The 14,177-nt window shown below is 42.8% G+C and overlaps 1 protein-coding gene across 1 annotated transcript; it reads right to left on the reverse strand.

Moving 5' to 3' along the window:
• Positions 1-4,681: 4,681 nt before the first annotated feature.
• TSPO (translocator protein) lies at positions 4,682-14,148 on the reverse strand. Its single transcript, XM_015628006.3, has 4 exons — positions 14,055-14,148; positions 8,046-8,246; positions 6,284-6,422; positions 4,682-5,418 (listed from the first exon to the last, which is right to left on the reverse strand). Exons 2-4 carry the CDS (start codon positions 8,231-8,233, stop codon positions 5,242-5,244), a joined length of 504 nt encoding a protein of 167 aa, XP_015483492.1. The 5' UTR covers positions 8,234-8,246; positions 14,055-14,148; the 3' UTR covers positions 4,682-5,241.
• Between the last annotated feature and the right edge of the window lie 29 nt (positions 14,149-14,177).

The following is a 14,177-nucleotide window of genomic DNA, read 5'->3' on the forward strand; positions in this document are numbered from 1 at the left end:
AGCCTTCACAGGGAGGTCTCTGGTGATACCTGGCCACCAGGTAACCTCAGCAAAGGGCAGCCTGTGGCTGCAAGTGATTTCAGCTCTGCTTTCAAGGTTATCCCAGGCCAACTCAGAGATAGACAGACAGGAGCTGTCTGTCTATTGGGATGGCAGCTCCCTGCTGAACTGGGCAGAAGCTGGGGTTTTTATGGGGGAAGGCCAGGGTTGTACCAGGGGGGAAAACCAATTGGCTACAAAGGACCAATACAGTCATCAAGGCATGGTGGGATACCTCACAATGAGAAGAGAGGATGGTCCCATCAAAGGGGTATCTCTCCAGGAGAGGTTTGGGATAAGCTTGTCACAGCTCCCCCAGGGCACATTCCTCCAAGGGAAGGCCTTGGCAGACTGACCTGCCTCCACAACTCCCCCTTATGTATTTAGTAAAAAGGCCTTCTTAACAACTCCTACAGCAACATACAACACAGGAGAACAAAAGTAACACAATAAGGATCAGAACAAAAATCCACAAAATTCCATTAACTAAAGATTAAACCCATCCTGTTAATCCCCATTGTGTGAAAAGTTCATTGACAGTCTGGGTTTTCTACTTTTATGCCCTTTACTTGTTCCTTCAGTTTCTGGATGTTGGTGTGGATGAATTTTGAGCACAAAGAGAGGTTGAAGCAGCACACCCCCTCAAAGTCCTGGCAGCCATGTCCATGGGCAAGTAGTAGGAAGTCAATTGCTGCTTGATTTTGTAGGGATGCATGTCTGGTAGTCTCCTCATCCCTTAAAAGATCTCTCAGCAGCAGATGTTGCATTGACCTACTTGCTAAGCCAACACCCCAGGTGATTTAGCTCACCAAGGGCTTTAGCTGCACCTACCCAAGGGAGAATCAGGGAAACCGCAACTCGCTTTCCTGTGTTTCAGTTTTAAATTTTGCTGTCGCACTTTTGATCAGATTCTGAATAGGGTCTCTTTTGGTGTGTCAATTCTCTTTTCTTTCCAATCATGTAATAATGTGATATTTGGAGTGAGGGTAGAAAGTTTGCCAAGGCTACAGGGACACCCCTGGAGACACAAGGGGATCCCAGCCCATACTCAGTCACCACAGATAAGAAACATTCCCCAGGGCAACACTTTAGGGTGGAGTGAGGACACAGAGAGTATGCAACTGGTGTAATTACACCAATTTAGATTATTATAGGCTTTGTTAATTGGTGATATGTCTTTTCTGTATGTGTTTTTTGCCTGGTCAGTTTCTGGCCAATGGTGATGTGTTTGTCTAAAGTAAAATTTGACACAGCATGTTGCTTTGGAGTACCCCAGCAAATCTAGTTCTTGGGGTTCCTCTGGAGCATGTGGCAGAATCCTTGTCCACTCGTCCCAAGTGTCTACTGGATTGGGCCTCTTGTGGTGCAGAGGGGATCTGAGTTGGTGATGGGCCATTCATACCAAGGGAATCCCTACCAGACACATGGAAAGTGGGTTGTCTAGGCTGCCCATGGACAGGTGTGAGAAGCTAGGGCCCAGCACTCGGAAGATATCGGGATGTAATGGAAAGATAGTCACCCCCCTCCTCCTTAGTTATGGTAATGACCCCTGTAATTAGCCAATAGCACATAGCTGTGATGAAAGCAGATGGGAGTAACACTGTGAACCTAGGTTATAAAGTGTCATTCTTCAGCAATAAATGCCATTTCTGCCATCCATCACATTGATGTTGTGTGCAAATGGACTGAGTGGCCTGGGCATGGCCACCGTGCTGCTCCTGAACCAGGGTGTCTGCCTCGCATAAGGCAGAAGACAGGCACAAGTTATCTTGTTTTAGTGTCTTTGCTAAGGTCACCCAAACATTATGGCTAGGCTGTGGGACAACCCAGCCGAAGGCATGTGGCTCAGTGAGGGCTGCATCAATGTAGATAAATTTCATCTTTGGACAAGGATAGGGCTTCTGATAGAGAATATAAGCAAAGTTTGTTAGCTTTAAGGTGAAAGGGGGGGACTGTGTTGTTCCTCTCCCCTTTGTCTTTCCAAAGGATGGGAAGTGAGTCACGTCAGTCTGCCACAATTGACAGCTGTTCAGGCCCTGGGGGTTAACCATGATACCCATACATGGTATATGGCAATTTTGGCAGTTTAGGCACATTGCGACAATAGCTTTCGCTTGATATTTTAAGAGCTTGAACATTCTGATGAGGGCAGGTACATTTTGATGATAAAATGCATGTGACAGCTTCACCTGGGCAAAGGTGTCAGGGATGTTAGCAGTCTCTGCCAACATGACCAACACATCTGCCTTCTTGTTCCCTTCTGTGATGGCACCTGGCAGGTCGGTGCGTGACCTAACATGCATAATATGATAAGGTTGCTTTCTGTGGGAGATTAAACCATTTAATGCCGAAATCAATTGGTATAGGTTTGGATTGGAGACCTCCTTGAGAAAAGCATGTTCAGCCCTCAAAGCTATGGCAACAACGTAAGCTGACTCTGTGGATTAAAGAGTTCATCTCTGAATTTCTCAAAGGCTCTGATGACAGCTGCTAACTTGGCAATCTGTGGAGATCCCTCCACTACTTGGACATCAGTCTCCCATTTCTGGGTCTTGGGATCCTTCCAAGTCATTACTGACTTGTGGGATGACGCTGAGCCATCTGTAAAAACTGTTAGAGCTTTGGGAGGGGGTCCTACTTTGGTTTAATTTTGGGATCTGATTAAAGGGTGAATCACAATTAAAAAGTCTATGCTTTGGCATGTGAATGGAAATTTGTCCTGTATAGCTATCCAGGGCGAACTGGAGGCTTTCACTTGGATGGAGCATATGCTCCAGATCCCCAGTAGTCAGTGGAAAGTATATTAATGTAAACTCACACCCTGCAAAAGAGCGGAGGCTAGTTCTGACCTTTTTAATTAGATGTGCCATTATTTCTTGAAAGGTGGTAATTGTTTTTATAGGTTGATTGCTTGTAAAGATCCATTCAAATATCAATAAAGGGTCTCTGAGTTGAGGATCCCATTCAACCTGTAGAAACAGGGGGCCTTATCTAAAATGACAAACTGGAAAGGCAGGCTGGGCTCAAAGTGATGGGCTTGGCATGAAGACAGGGCTTCTTGGATTTTGGTGATGTTATCTCAGGCTTCTGATGTGAGAGTGAGTGGAGAATCCACATCTCCGCTGCCACAGAGAAGATGGTACAGGGGGGCAAGGTCCTTTATTGTAGTCCCTACCAGGGGATGTATCCAGCTGATGGACCCACATAAACTGTGTAAGTCTCTCAGGTTTTTGTGTCATCTCGGATGGTCAGTTGATGGGGTACGATGGTCTTCTCACAAATCTGGAGTCTGAAGTAAGTCAATGGGCTGGTGTACTGCACGTTGTCTTCAAGAATCTCGAATTCTGCTTTCTCTATGGCTTCAATGGTTCTTTTAACAGTGATGTCCAAGTGAGTCTTTTCTGATGCACAGATCAGGATATCATCCACAAAAGATTTTACAGATCTTCCCATTTTTCCTATTTAACATAAGAGAAACAAACCCTGCTGCATTTAAGAACTTGTACTGCTGGCTGTCATCTTTGGCCTGCCCCTTAAAGAAACCAGATTTTTGAGGAAGTCAGCAGGAGGCAATGTCTGGAACAGCACAGGAATGCATAAGCTGAAAGAAATTAAAGGAATTTTGAAAACTCTGCTAGAAGTCCAAACAGTCTTTGGACTTCAAAGTCTAGGGCCTAAGAGAGAGTATTTGGCAGTGTGTTGCCGCTGAAGATGAGTAGATCACATGGACACAGGTTGAGGTGTGGTGAAAAGGAGAGAGTTTATTTTTCCTCCCAGGATTTATAGGCTTCTGACCATGGCCAGGGATTGCATGGTCAGGATAACACTTTCTCACTGCGCTGGCCATGAGAGATGCCCATCACAAGAGATGTAACAGAAAGAATGTACACATATCTATGTTTACAGTTACTATCCTGAGGTCTTTAGAAAACCATGTCAGCAAGCTCAGAAGCTGAGTTTGCAGGGCGACAGCAGTGGGGTGCTCATTTGAAATTAATCATTCCTAATCTTTCCTCAAATCAGGGTCACTTGCCTGAAGTTCAGCAATTTTATGTGCAAGCTGCAAAAAATTCTGTCTGGCATGACATACATATTGTATGGGTAGTAATTATTTAAGCTAGTTTGCAGCAATTAGAATGTGCTTGAGAGGAAAGTAGTTATAAAATTGTGTAACTGTTCTAAACCTTGCTTTAAACTTTGCAAACATGTAGCATGTTATCCCTCATGATAAGGAACATGAAGGAATATCTCAGGCTATTTCAGGCTAGTCTGCAGGAACCTGCTTTGTTCCACTGACTGGCACTGGAGAAATAAACTGGAGAAATAGGCTGGAGAAATAAACTCGGGAAAATCCAACTGCTGTGCAAGTGGGACAGAAGGGAGAGCAGGGTTGCACAACCAGAAGTGATGCTCACACCATGCTGGCCCTCTGCTCAGATGTTTGGATTCCTTAAATTTGGTTAAAGAAATGTTGTGACTGGGTTCTCACAGTTTCTTTACATTGCAGTGCTCTGAATTTCCTGGTTTGTGTTAGCCATTGCAAAAGTGAGGAAAAGTGATGAAGGGGCTGTCTTTGAGGCTTTAGCATCCTGCTGCCTTCAGTGTTCTGCTCAAAACAATTTAAAACTATATCAGCAAGGAACAAGGTTATGTGTAGTTTAATGAATTTAGCTGAATGCATGTACAGTTCTTCAAAGTCAGAAGGCACAAATTGTTAAAAAGAGCTTGTCTTAAACATTTCTGGAAAACAATGGCCAGAAGACAAATATCTGGTGACTGTAGTGGGACACATCATAGCACAAAAGCACTGTGCCTAGTGGTAAATATATGAAAGATTCAGGCCACAATCATGCCTGTCACCTTTCTGGAAACTGCGTTAGTGTGTGGCTGGATTTCTTCCTCTGAACATAAGGAAGTTTGAGTTCCTACTTTCTTCTGGTAATGGTTAAAATGGTGTTGTTATGCAACATACAACACCAGAATATGGCACTTACTACTTTTCAATCAAGACTTTCTTTTAGTTTGCTATAAAACCCAGTCAGACATACACTCCATTGTGGCTTGCCTAATAAAGTTGTATTTGTTTTGTCAACTTGTAGTTACCAAAGTAATGGTAGAAGTAGTTCAGCTAAAAATAAAATAAGGCCATAACTTTATATAAAAAATAATTGGGGAAAAAAAATGGTTTGGGCTGAAAACTGCTTATTCAGGTTTTTTCTTGCTGTGATTGTCTTTCCAGATCTGATAATTGAGTGCAGAAGCCAAGCTTAGCCAAGCTAAATAAGGAACCATCAAATAAGCTGCTGTTTTGTTGATGTTATACCAGGAAGCAGTGGTAGCTGTTGCTGTACCAGTTGTAAGCAGGAGAGTCACCAACCCCTGAAACACAAAAGGTGGTTAGTGTTATTTTTACTTGTTGCATTTCCTGTGTGGCACTCTTTCCACCTGGCTCTGGCACCTGTTCTATCCCTCTGGGAGTTAAATCCTTCCCAAAAAATCAGCCAACAGAAAAAGATGATAGCTTTCTGCTGAGTTGCAAACCACTTCAAGTCATAAAACAATACAAGTACAAGAAAGGGCATTCATTACAGCTGGGAGCAGAGAGGGAAAATGAAGTCTCTCTCACTCATACCCTCTTTAGTGGACAGTGAGACACTTCCCAAAGTGACTTGGAGCAAGCAAACCTGTCCAGTTTGTTCATGTCACCTGAAGAGATGAACTGTGAATGAATCTGTGATGGATGGCAGAGTCTTTCCCTGTTACAGCATTGCATGTACAGCTAGAGAACCAGGCAAATATTTTATATTTTTTATTACCAATTCTTATTTTTGAGAATAATTGAGCTGTTTCTCTTCAGAGAGCTGCAGAAAATGAGTCGTTTCTAAAAGGGGTGTTGATCACCTGAATAATGTTGTAATAAGCTGCTTATCACTGCTGTTTGCCAGAGAGACCTAGGAATTGCAATAAGGCATAAATGTTTACATCTTCTAATCACACAAAGCTCTTACCAAAGGCTGGCAGAAAGCTGCTTGAAGTCTATCAATTTAAGGGTGGTCTAGAACTGTAAATTCTCTCATGTGGATGCTGGCATGCATTAAAGAGAATTTTTTAAAAGTTCTGCAAGCCATATTTTGTATTCAGAGCCATTTTCAGGGAGAAAAGATTATGACACAAATCTTTCATGCTAATACCTTGCAAGTAAGAGTAGAAGCCTTTGGTTCAGAAACTTAAGTGTTCCACTTACCCATCCCATTTTGTGGGCTCCAAAAAATATTGGAGTCCATGCCCAGTTTAATGCCAGGTTCCCCGCATACAGACCCAGAGGAACCACTGACTTTTCACTGAAGCCCCCCAGTTCCTTCCACACCAGGTAGGAGCCGTATCTGCAAAAGCAAAGGGGATGTGTCATTCACTACACTGTTTAAAACTATCACACCTTCTTGATCAATAAAATAACTTAAGTGCCAGGATCTGGATTAATTTAGAAGATTTAGATATCTAGGCCTTACTATCTTGGCAAAGTAACTGACACCACAAGCTTCATCAGCTGCTCTGGATAACAACATGGAGAGAGAAAAATTCCAGTCATGTCTGAATTCTCACTTTTAAGTGCATAGAAACAGATAACCTACTGCATTTTGGTCTTAAAAAAGAATGCCATGTTGAAATGGAAATAATTCTAAGATGCAAATAGCAAAGGAACTTTGTTTTAATACTGGAACATGGTATTTCAAAGATTAATTAAAATAAAATAAAACCCACTTTTGAAGTGGATTAAATGAGTGGCATTGAGTGGGTTCCCAAAGCAGAATTGTGTATGAGGAGCTCTGTAGCCACTTTCATTTGTCACTTTGACAAAGACTGAACAATGCAGCTTTGCTATTTTGGCAGTTTGATTGCAGAGAATAATGAAAACAAAAGAAAGTTGTGGCAGGGTAAGCATTAGAAACTTCAGTTTCCTAAGTGATTTCCAGAGCACAGCGAGGACTTGCACTTGTTCACACATCTAACTTCAACTTCAGACCAAGATTATGGTGCACAAATCTAGGAAGTTAACTGTCACGAAAGGCAGGTAAGCTTATTAAATCTTGCTTTTAATTATTTGTTGCTTTCCATATATTTAAGAGATTCTTGAGAAATTAAATGTCTTGGTCATTCAAGGAATGTGTGTGCATGACGGATTAGAGAAGGCTGTTACTAAGTATGAACTTTTCACTATGCTGAATGTATAATACATAACCAAGACTATCCACCTTAGGCTACACTGATTTTGCTATTACCAAAATAATTGATAAGCTGTCACAATCTGGACTTTTTTAAGCTATTTAACTTGCTACCCAGATTTGTGGTGAGAAATCTAGAAACAGGGTTATACATTGTGCAATCAACTTGAAGGAAATTGGGAAAGCCACCCAGCTCTTTTCTCCTTGATAAAAGGCATGTTTTTATTCACAGGTCAGTAATGATCTCATTCAAATGTTAACTCTTCAAATACACAGATATTGCACTTAAATAAGTTAAAAAGTATATGTATTAGGAGAAAGAAAGAAAGAATACCGGTGGGGAGGGACCATGGAAGTGCCAACCCAGCATTTTCATCCATTGCCCTATTCAGTTCTGTTAGAACAGTTCTATCCTAATTTCCCCCACCCCTTTTTTTAAATTTTCCTAAAACTACTGAAGGACATACTTAGAAGAAATCCCAGTTCTGCCTTACCCCAGTGTTTCCAGCTTGGCAGGTCTTCCCCTCAGAATGAGTAAGTAAAGCACATTAATGGCAGATTTTCAAGCTCCTGATTTTGATATGGATACTTCTGCATACAAAATGTCCTATCAAGCCCACACACAGCTCCCAAAACTTTTTTTTACCTGTTAAACATGCAGCTGGACATAGTTTCTTACAAACATACAGCCACAGGAGTACAGTCATATCCTCTGGTACAGCATCATACCAAAAGCAACTTTGAGATCAGGTCAGTGCCTTAATACAATGTGAAAAAACATACCCCATAGATGTATAGAGAGTTCCCCAAACAGGAGCAAACACCCAGTTAGGTGGACACCAGGATGGCTTCTGCAGAGTTTCGTACCATGTTGGGATTTCTCTTTTGGTTATACTGCTTCCTAAAAATCCTCCTGCATGTGGCAGGAGCATGAAACCTACTGCTGGGGCCCAGGCTGGTACCACTTCCATTGAGACAGTGAACCTGAAACAAAACCAAACACTGATTGGCAGAGAACTTTCAAAATGCAACTGCAGAAGTTTCCATTTTTAACAGATTTTAAAAACAGGCATGTCAGATCTGATCCACAGCCTAGTGTTGTCATTGAGAGAGACTGCAGCTGAAATTAATGGATCTTGTACCAATACACCTGTAAAGGAATCCTCCCCTGGGGAGGGGAGAGCTGCTAAGAAGTGGGGCTTTTACTTCTCTCTCAGCTGAGTGCATGAAGATTACTGAATTTTACCTACAGAAATATCCTCACCCATAAGTATGGCAGAGGAATAATGCAGTTTAATGTTACGTGAACTGCACTTGAAAAATAAATAAATGTAGTAAGAAGTGTGTATTTCTGTATTCACCCGAAAGCCCATTCCCTCAATGAAATGGCAGAGCCAAGGAAGAAAAGAGCATGTGCTTTCCTGTGCTCAAGCTGAAGAATGTGAGATGTTGTCTGCAGGATGCTCAGTGGGAGCCAGAAGGATGTGAATAGGTAGCAGACACTTGAGAAAGTGCATTGGAAAACAAACACCAGGGAAGACAATAAGAAGGTAAGTACTTAAACAATGTTTTGCTAAACAAGGAAGGCAATCTGGACACATGGGGAGTACACCTTTGGCTCCTTCATGAAGCATTCAATCAGTTGCAGCAATTGTAGCTGCCAAGCTCATTAAATTTGCCTGCAGAAGTAGGGCTAAGGGCCTTGCTCTGCTAGACCATGCTGCTTTAGTTAGGGTACAGGCAGCAGGAAAACCAGCGAGCAAGGAAAGAGGAAAAAGCTTCAGATTTTCTGGCCAAAAGCCAGATGCTACAGAAGAGCTCTGCTTAGTTTACTGAAATGTAAATATTAGAGCTACAATTAAAAAAAAGGGCAGAACTGAAAGATATTTTTTCAAATATACAGTAGGCAAATACACCCAATTCCTGTTCATCTGGTCTGCAGAGAGAGATTATGAGAGATTGCAGCAGTGGGGAAAGAACAACTGCAGAAGGCCCAGGAGAGAAAATAAGGTTTTAGATCAATGAGCATTTCAGACACTTTTCAGAAAAAAGTGCCATATTGATACTGTCCTGGCTGTTGTCTTTCCCTGGATTTCAAAGCTTCTATTGCTATAGTCATGGTTGCTGGGATGAGGAGGTAGGGAGTGGGGAAGAGGAAATCTTACTTGTGATAGATGTGTTTTAACTGATAGGAAATGGCACAGATGAGGTTGCAATGTCACAGCTGATGCAGTGAATTTCTGTCTGGAGATCAGGGTAAGCTTGGGTAGCAAGGGAGTTCTTGCATTATGGTTTTTATCCCTGCACTCAGGGCTCTGCCCACACAGATTAAATGTGAGATTTCAGTGGCTGGGACCACAATGCAGTCTGCACAGGATCGAGAGAAATCCTGGTGATAGAAGCAGAGTAGAGTTTTGAAGGCAAACTGACCATGGAGGGACTGGTAAGGCACACAGGATGAGAAAAGTTGATGGGGTAAACAACAAAGGGCACTAGGCCTGGGCTGAGGGCCTGGGGGAAGTAGGCAATGAATAGAAATATACACAAAAAAGGCAGCAGGAAAAGCCACCAGAGATACGAGTCAAGGTCAAAAACAGAGCAAAAATGGGTGAAAAAAAAAAAGCAGAGGGAAGAATTCAGAACTGAGGCTGAGGAGGAGGAGAAAGGGGAGGACAATGTGATACTCTGCTGTGATAGGATCAATTAGGGAGGGAGGAAAAATCTGTAGGGCTCATTGCTGCTATAGTTCTGCCTATTGGATTCTACTTATGAGGAAGCATCTTAAGTGGACCAGAGGAGTTCACCAGTTCTCCTGCACTTAGAGCTGTGCTGTTATTTCCCAAGGAAGCAGGCTGTCAGCTGCTGTGTGCACTACTTGTCATACCCACCGACAGCATGAAAGGCTCTGCTTTTACTGGGATGTGAAGCAACAACAAGGTGAGATGGGAACAAGAGCTTTGAGCACAATGATTCTCTTTGGCTGCCTTCAGATGAGTAATTCCCAAAGGTTAAGTTAGAAATTGAAAATTAGTAAGATCTCACTTTTTAACCTTTTTGCTTTGCCTACAGGGAGGCCAGGCTTACCTCTCTACACATGCTGTGATACATGCAACTCCAGCGTGGCTGCCAAATACTATTTTTTCAAAAGTGATAAGCAAGAACCCAGAAGACCTAATGCTTTATTTGGATGCTACCAATATAAAGGTGGTTTCCTTGCAGCGTTCAGCAACTGGATTTTGTCAGGGTTCTGTTCCCAGGGAACAAAATCTCAAAGTGTTCTGTAAATTGAAAGTGCTAAATACTATAAAATTAAAACAATATTGCTCTGTGGCAGTCATTAGTGAGTAAGTACCCATGCTTGTTGGGGGAAGAACACTGAAATAATTCTTAAGAGAAAGAAAATCAGGCAAGCAAACAGGGAGAAGACAGAAACAGGGAGGGCACAAAACAGGGAAAGCAAAGATATGAGAGAAGTGAAGACACAGCAAAGGGGGGGAAATAGAAATTAACAGATTGAACATACTGCCTGGAATTGAATGTTGGTGCCTCAGTCTTTTAACTACTATTACTACTAATTAATTATGTGCTGTATTTTCCAGTAGTATCTCTCAGGACTTCCCAAGCATGGCAAAATACTCTGTCTTACAAGGAGAAGGAGGGACAAAACCATGCAGCAAGACATGCTGGCAGCAAGACCACAGCTGTCCCATCAGCAGTGGGAGTTCCTCTGTTTTCATTCCCAAGAAATATCAACTTTCCATAAAAAATATAGGTAACTCAGAAAACAACATGGAAGAAGCTACATCCTGTAGCTGTCTGTCTCTGGTTACCTGATGTAGGTCTTTAGCAAGAGAATAAGTAAAATGCAAGGATGCACTGGAGAGTCTCTGCGTTGGCCAGTGCTGCAGTGTTTGTTTACCTGTGCAGTACAAGAGCTGTTTACAGAACACTCTGTACATTTTCTAAAAGTAATGTAAGCACAGCGGTTCATCAGCCCTGCCTTCATTTCAGTGCTGATGATCTGAAATGAATTGGTGAGAACTTACACACCACAGACTTGGTAAAACAGCCCCACTGGTTGCAGCAGTATTACTCAACCTAGAAGTAATAACTGCTTTCCCAAGCTCCAGGGTGAGTTGCACAATATTCTTGCACCCTCATTTTCATACTGAGGAATGCTGGATGTCTGTGAATGATATCTGCAGCGTACCCAGCAGATATCTGCCTCTAAGAACCACCAAGGTTGGAAATATTTTCTTCTCACACACACTTAACTTGTTTACTTCTTTTTCTACTTCTTATCTCTGCCCTGCAAGATATTCCTCATCATGCTGTCTCTTTTCTTTTTATCCCTAGTGTGACTTCAGGCAGTTTCAGCAGTGCAGTGAGGGCTGCAATAGGCCACTTTGCTTTACATACATGTTAAAATAATTATTCTAGGTATTCAAAACATCTGACTTACCCAAAGTTGGTTCCAGCTTCATAAAGTAAAAGGAGAAATAAAGGGGGAAAAAAACCCCAATAGTTAGACTTGCTGCCTAATGGGCTTCTCTCTGTTGTTTTTCTACAGTGACATAACATGAAGAAAAAACTAACAGAAGCTTTCTGTGTCCTCCTTCCAGAAAAAACACTGTGCACCCAAGTAAAGGGATGGGGTGCACTGTAAGTGGGATTAGATATATCATGACAGATAGCTGGGTTGCATCAGCCTGATGAAAAATGAACTAAAACTTCTTTGCCTTGAGAAGGTCTCTGAAAGACAGGTGCCTTTCCTTCCTTGGGGCACTCTGTCAGCAGGAAAAAGGAAGGTAGGAAATGAGAACTGCTTTCATCCCATTTTCTTATACCCCTGTGCTGATAAAACTTCTGACTAGTTCCATTCTTGTGTAGCTTGGGGCTGACTACCCAGTCACATGGGGCTTACAAATCACATTAAAAACACAAAGGAAAATCTCCCTGCAGAGCTAAATCACCCTGGCAGCCCTTCGGTTCCCAGTGCCCAGTGTTTGGAGATGGACTGACAAAGCTGGGACCATACCATGGAAGGGGGTTCCCAAGATACATAATCTCCCTCTCATCCTTTACCAGACATTTTTTAAGGGCAAATAAGGCTCTGCCCAGGTCTGAGAGGCAGCATGCAAATTTTCCCCAGAAGGAAGGCTTACAAAGATAGATGTCTGAAAAATTAAAGATAACATAATTTATATTGATAAACTATTTATGTGTGTTATGGTTTAAATTCCTGGGAAACTGCAACACTGAAATAAAATTTATATCACAGTCTATGACAAAGAATACAACTACCACAAAAGAAAAAAAAAAAAAGTCAGGCTTATCTTTCCTATCTAATCTCAAATAATCGAGACACTTCAAACAAGAAATGGTATAGAATATAAATAGAATATAAATATCTAATAAGTGTATAATATATGTTTATAATATGTATTTAGAATTTCAAAAAAATTACGGTATTTATTGAAGACTGTGATGCAAGGTGTACAGATGGAAACAAAAAATGTCACTCCCCAGGTTACACTTCTTTTGAAGTGGCAGAGCACAAGCTGTGCAAATAAATCTATGATTTATTCACATACAGGAACTGAAATGCATACTGAAGCAAAATCTTTGCTGGGAGAATTTGCCATTTACTGCTCAATCTATTCTCATTGACGCTTATGTTACAATAGAGGCAGCCATGGGCTGGGATATGGTCACATATATGTTTTATATCTCCTATGTTACTGCCCATATATTTCAGCTAACTTGAGCAACTCACTTATGTTTTTTTTACCTGAAGGCTGACACAAATGGAAGAAATCATCTTACAAAATAGCACAGAGGATAGAAAAGTGAGATCCTTTTGAATTGGCCAAAGTCCTTTCGAATTCGCCAAAATAAAGTCAACATAATTTCCTGCTACTGTGACATATTTTTCTGCTCCCAAACTGTACTTATTACAGTCTCTTTCACTGAGCTGCTCTGACTCAATGCTTGATACTGTTTCATAACCTTACTTCATGCAAAGTCGTTACACAATTACAACTTCAGCACAACAACTTTTGCTTTTTAAAAAATAATCTTGTCGTTGAACGCTCAAATTATATCATAGTGCATTTTGGGCTGATTTACAAGCATCACTCAAAAACTCAGAACTGAAACCAAAGCACTTTCACTCTTAAAGAAATGTTCCTCGGTGACCCTGAAGGAAGGAAGATACCTTAGTTAAACAGCAGCATGAAAACTTCCGAGTGCTGAGAGCGAATGTACCGCGTGTGCGGTGTTCTGAGAGACCAGAGGAACAGGATTTGCCTTTCTACTGTGTGCGCACAGCTGTCAACCACTGAAAAACTCATGTACCGGATTAAAATTTAGAATAAGCTCCCTAGCTTGGGATGATGATGATGATGATGATTATTATTATAAGCACTTTCCGCGCTAAACAGCGGCACGGAAAAGCTGTGTTTGACCAAGACGTCTTCGCCCGTGAGCGGCGGCGCGGTATCGCCCCGCCGGTCTCCATGCATCCCCCTGCCCGGCGGACCCGCGGCTGCTGCACGGGGCTGTCGCCGCCAGCAGAGAGCAGGATCGCCGCCCTCAACCCGAGCCGAGGGCGCCCGCGGGGCGCGGCGGGGTCCCGGCGGCGGCAGCGCTCCGGAACAACCGGGGCCCGCGCGGGGGCTGGGGCGGGCGGCCCCTCGGCCGAGGCATCCGAACCCCGCTGCGGGGCTGCGTCTCCCCTCGGGCTCGCCGTCCCGTCCCGTCCCGTCCCGTCCCGTCCCGCACCGGCGTTACCTCCTCCTCCTCTACTGCTGCTGCCGCTAGTCGTGCCTACTCCGCCGGAGCACCAAAGCGCCGCCCCCGATCCCCCGCCCCGAGGCGGGCTATCAGCGCTGGGCTGGTGGAGGCGCCTGGCGC

The sequence above is a fragment of the Parus major genome, chromosome 1A, assembly GCF_001522545.3.
Source record: "Parus major isolate Abel chromosome 1A, Parus_major1.1, whole genome shotgun sequence".
Classification (NCBI taxonomy): domain Eukaryota; kingdom Metazoa; phylum Chordata; class Aves; order Passeriformes; family Paridae; genus Parus; species Parus major.

Bases quoted from the DNA above. Each gene is read 5' to 3' on its own strand.
- TSPO (XM_015628006.3), bottom strand. From the start codon at position 8,233: ATGGAAGTGGTACCAGCCTGGGCCCCAGCAGTAGGTTTCATGCTCCTG. The intron at 6,423-8,045 runs GTATGTTTTTTC...TTGCTTTTGCAG, and splicing joins ACTCTCTATACATCTATGGG to ATACGGCTCCTACCTGGTGT. The intron at 5,419-6,283 runs GTAAGTGGAACA...TTTGTGTTTCAG, and splicing joins GAGCCCACAAAATGGGATGG to GGGTTGGTGACTCTCCTGCT.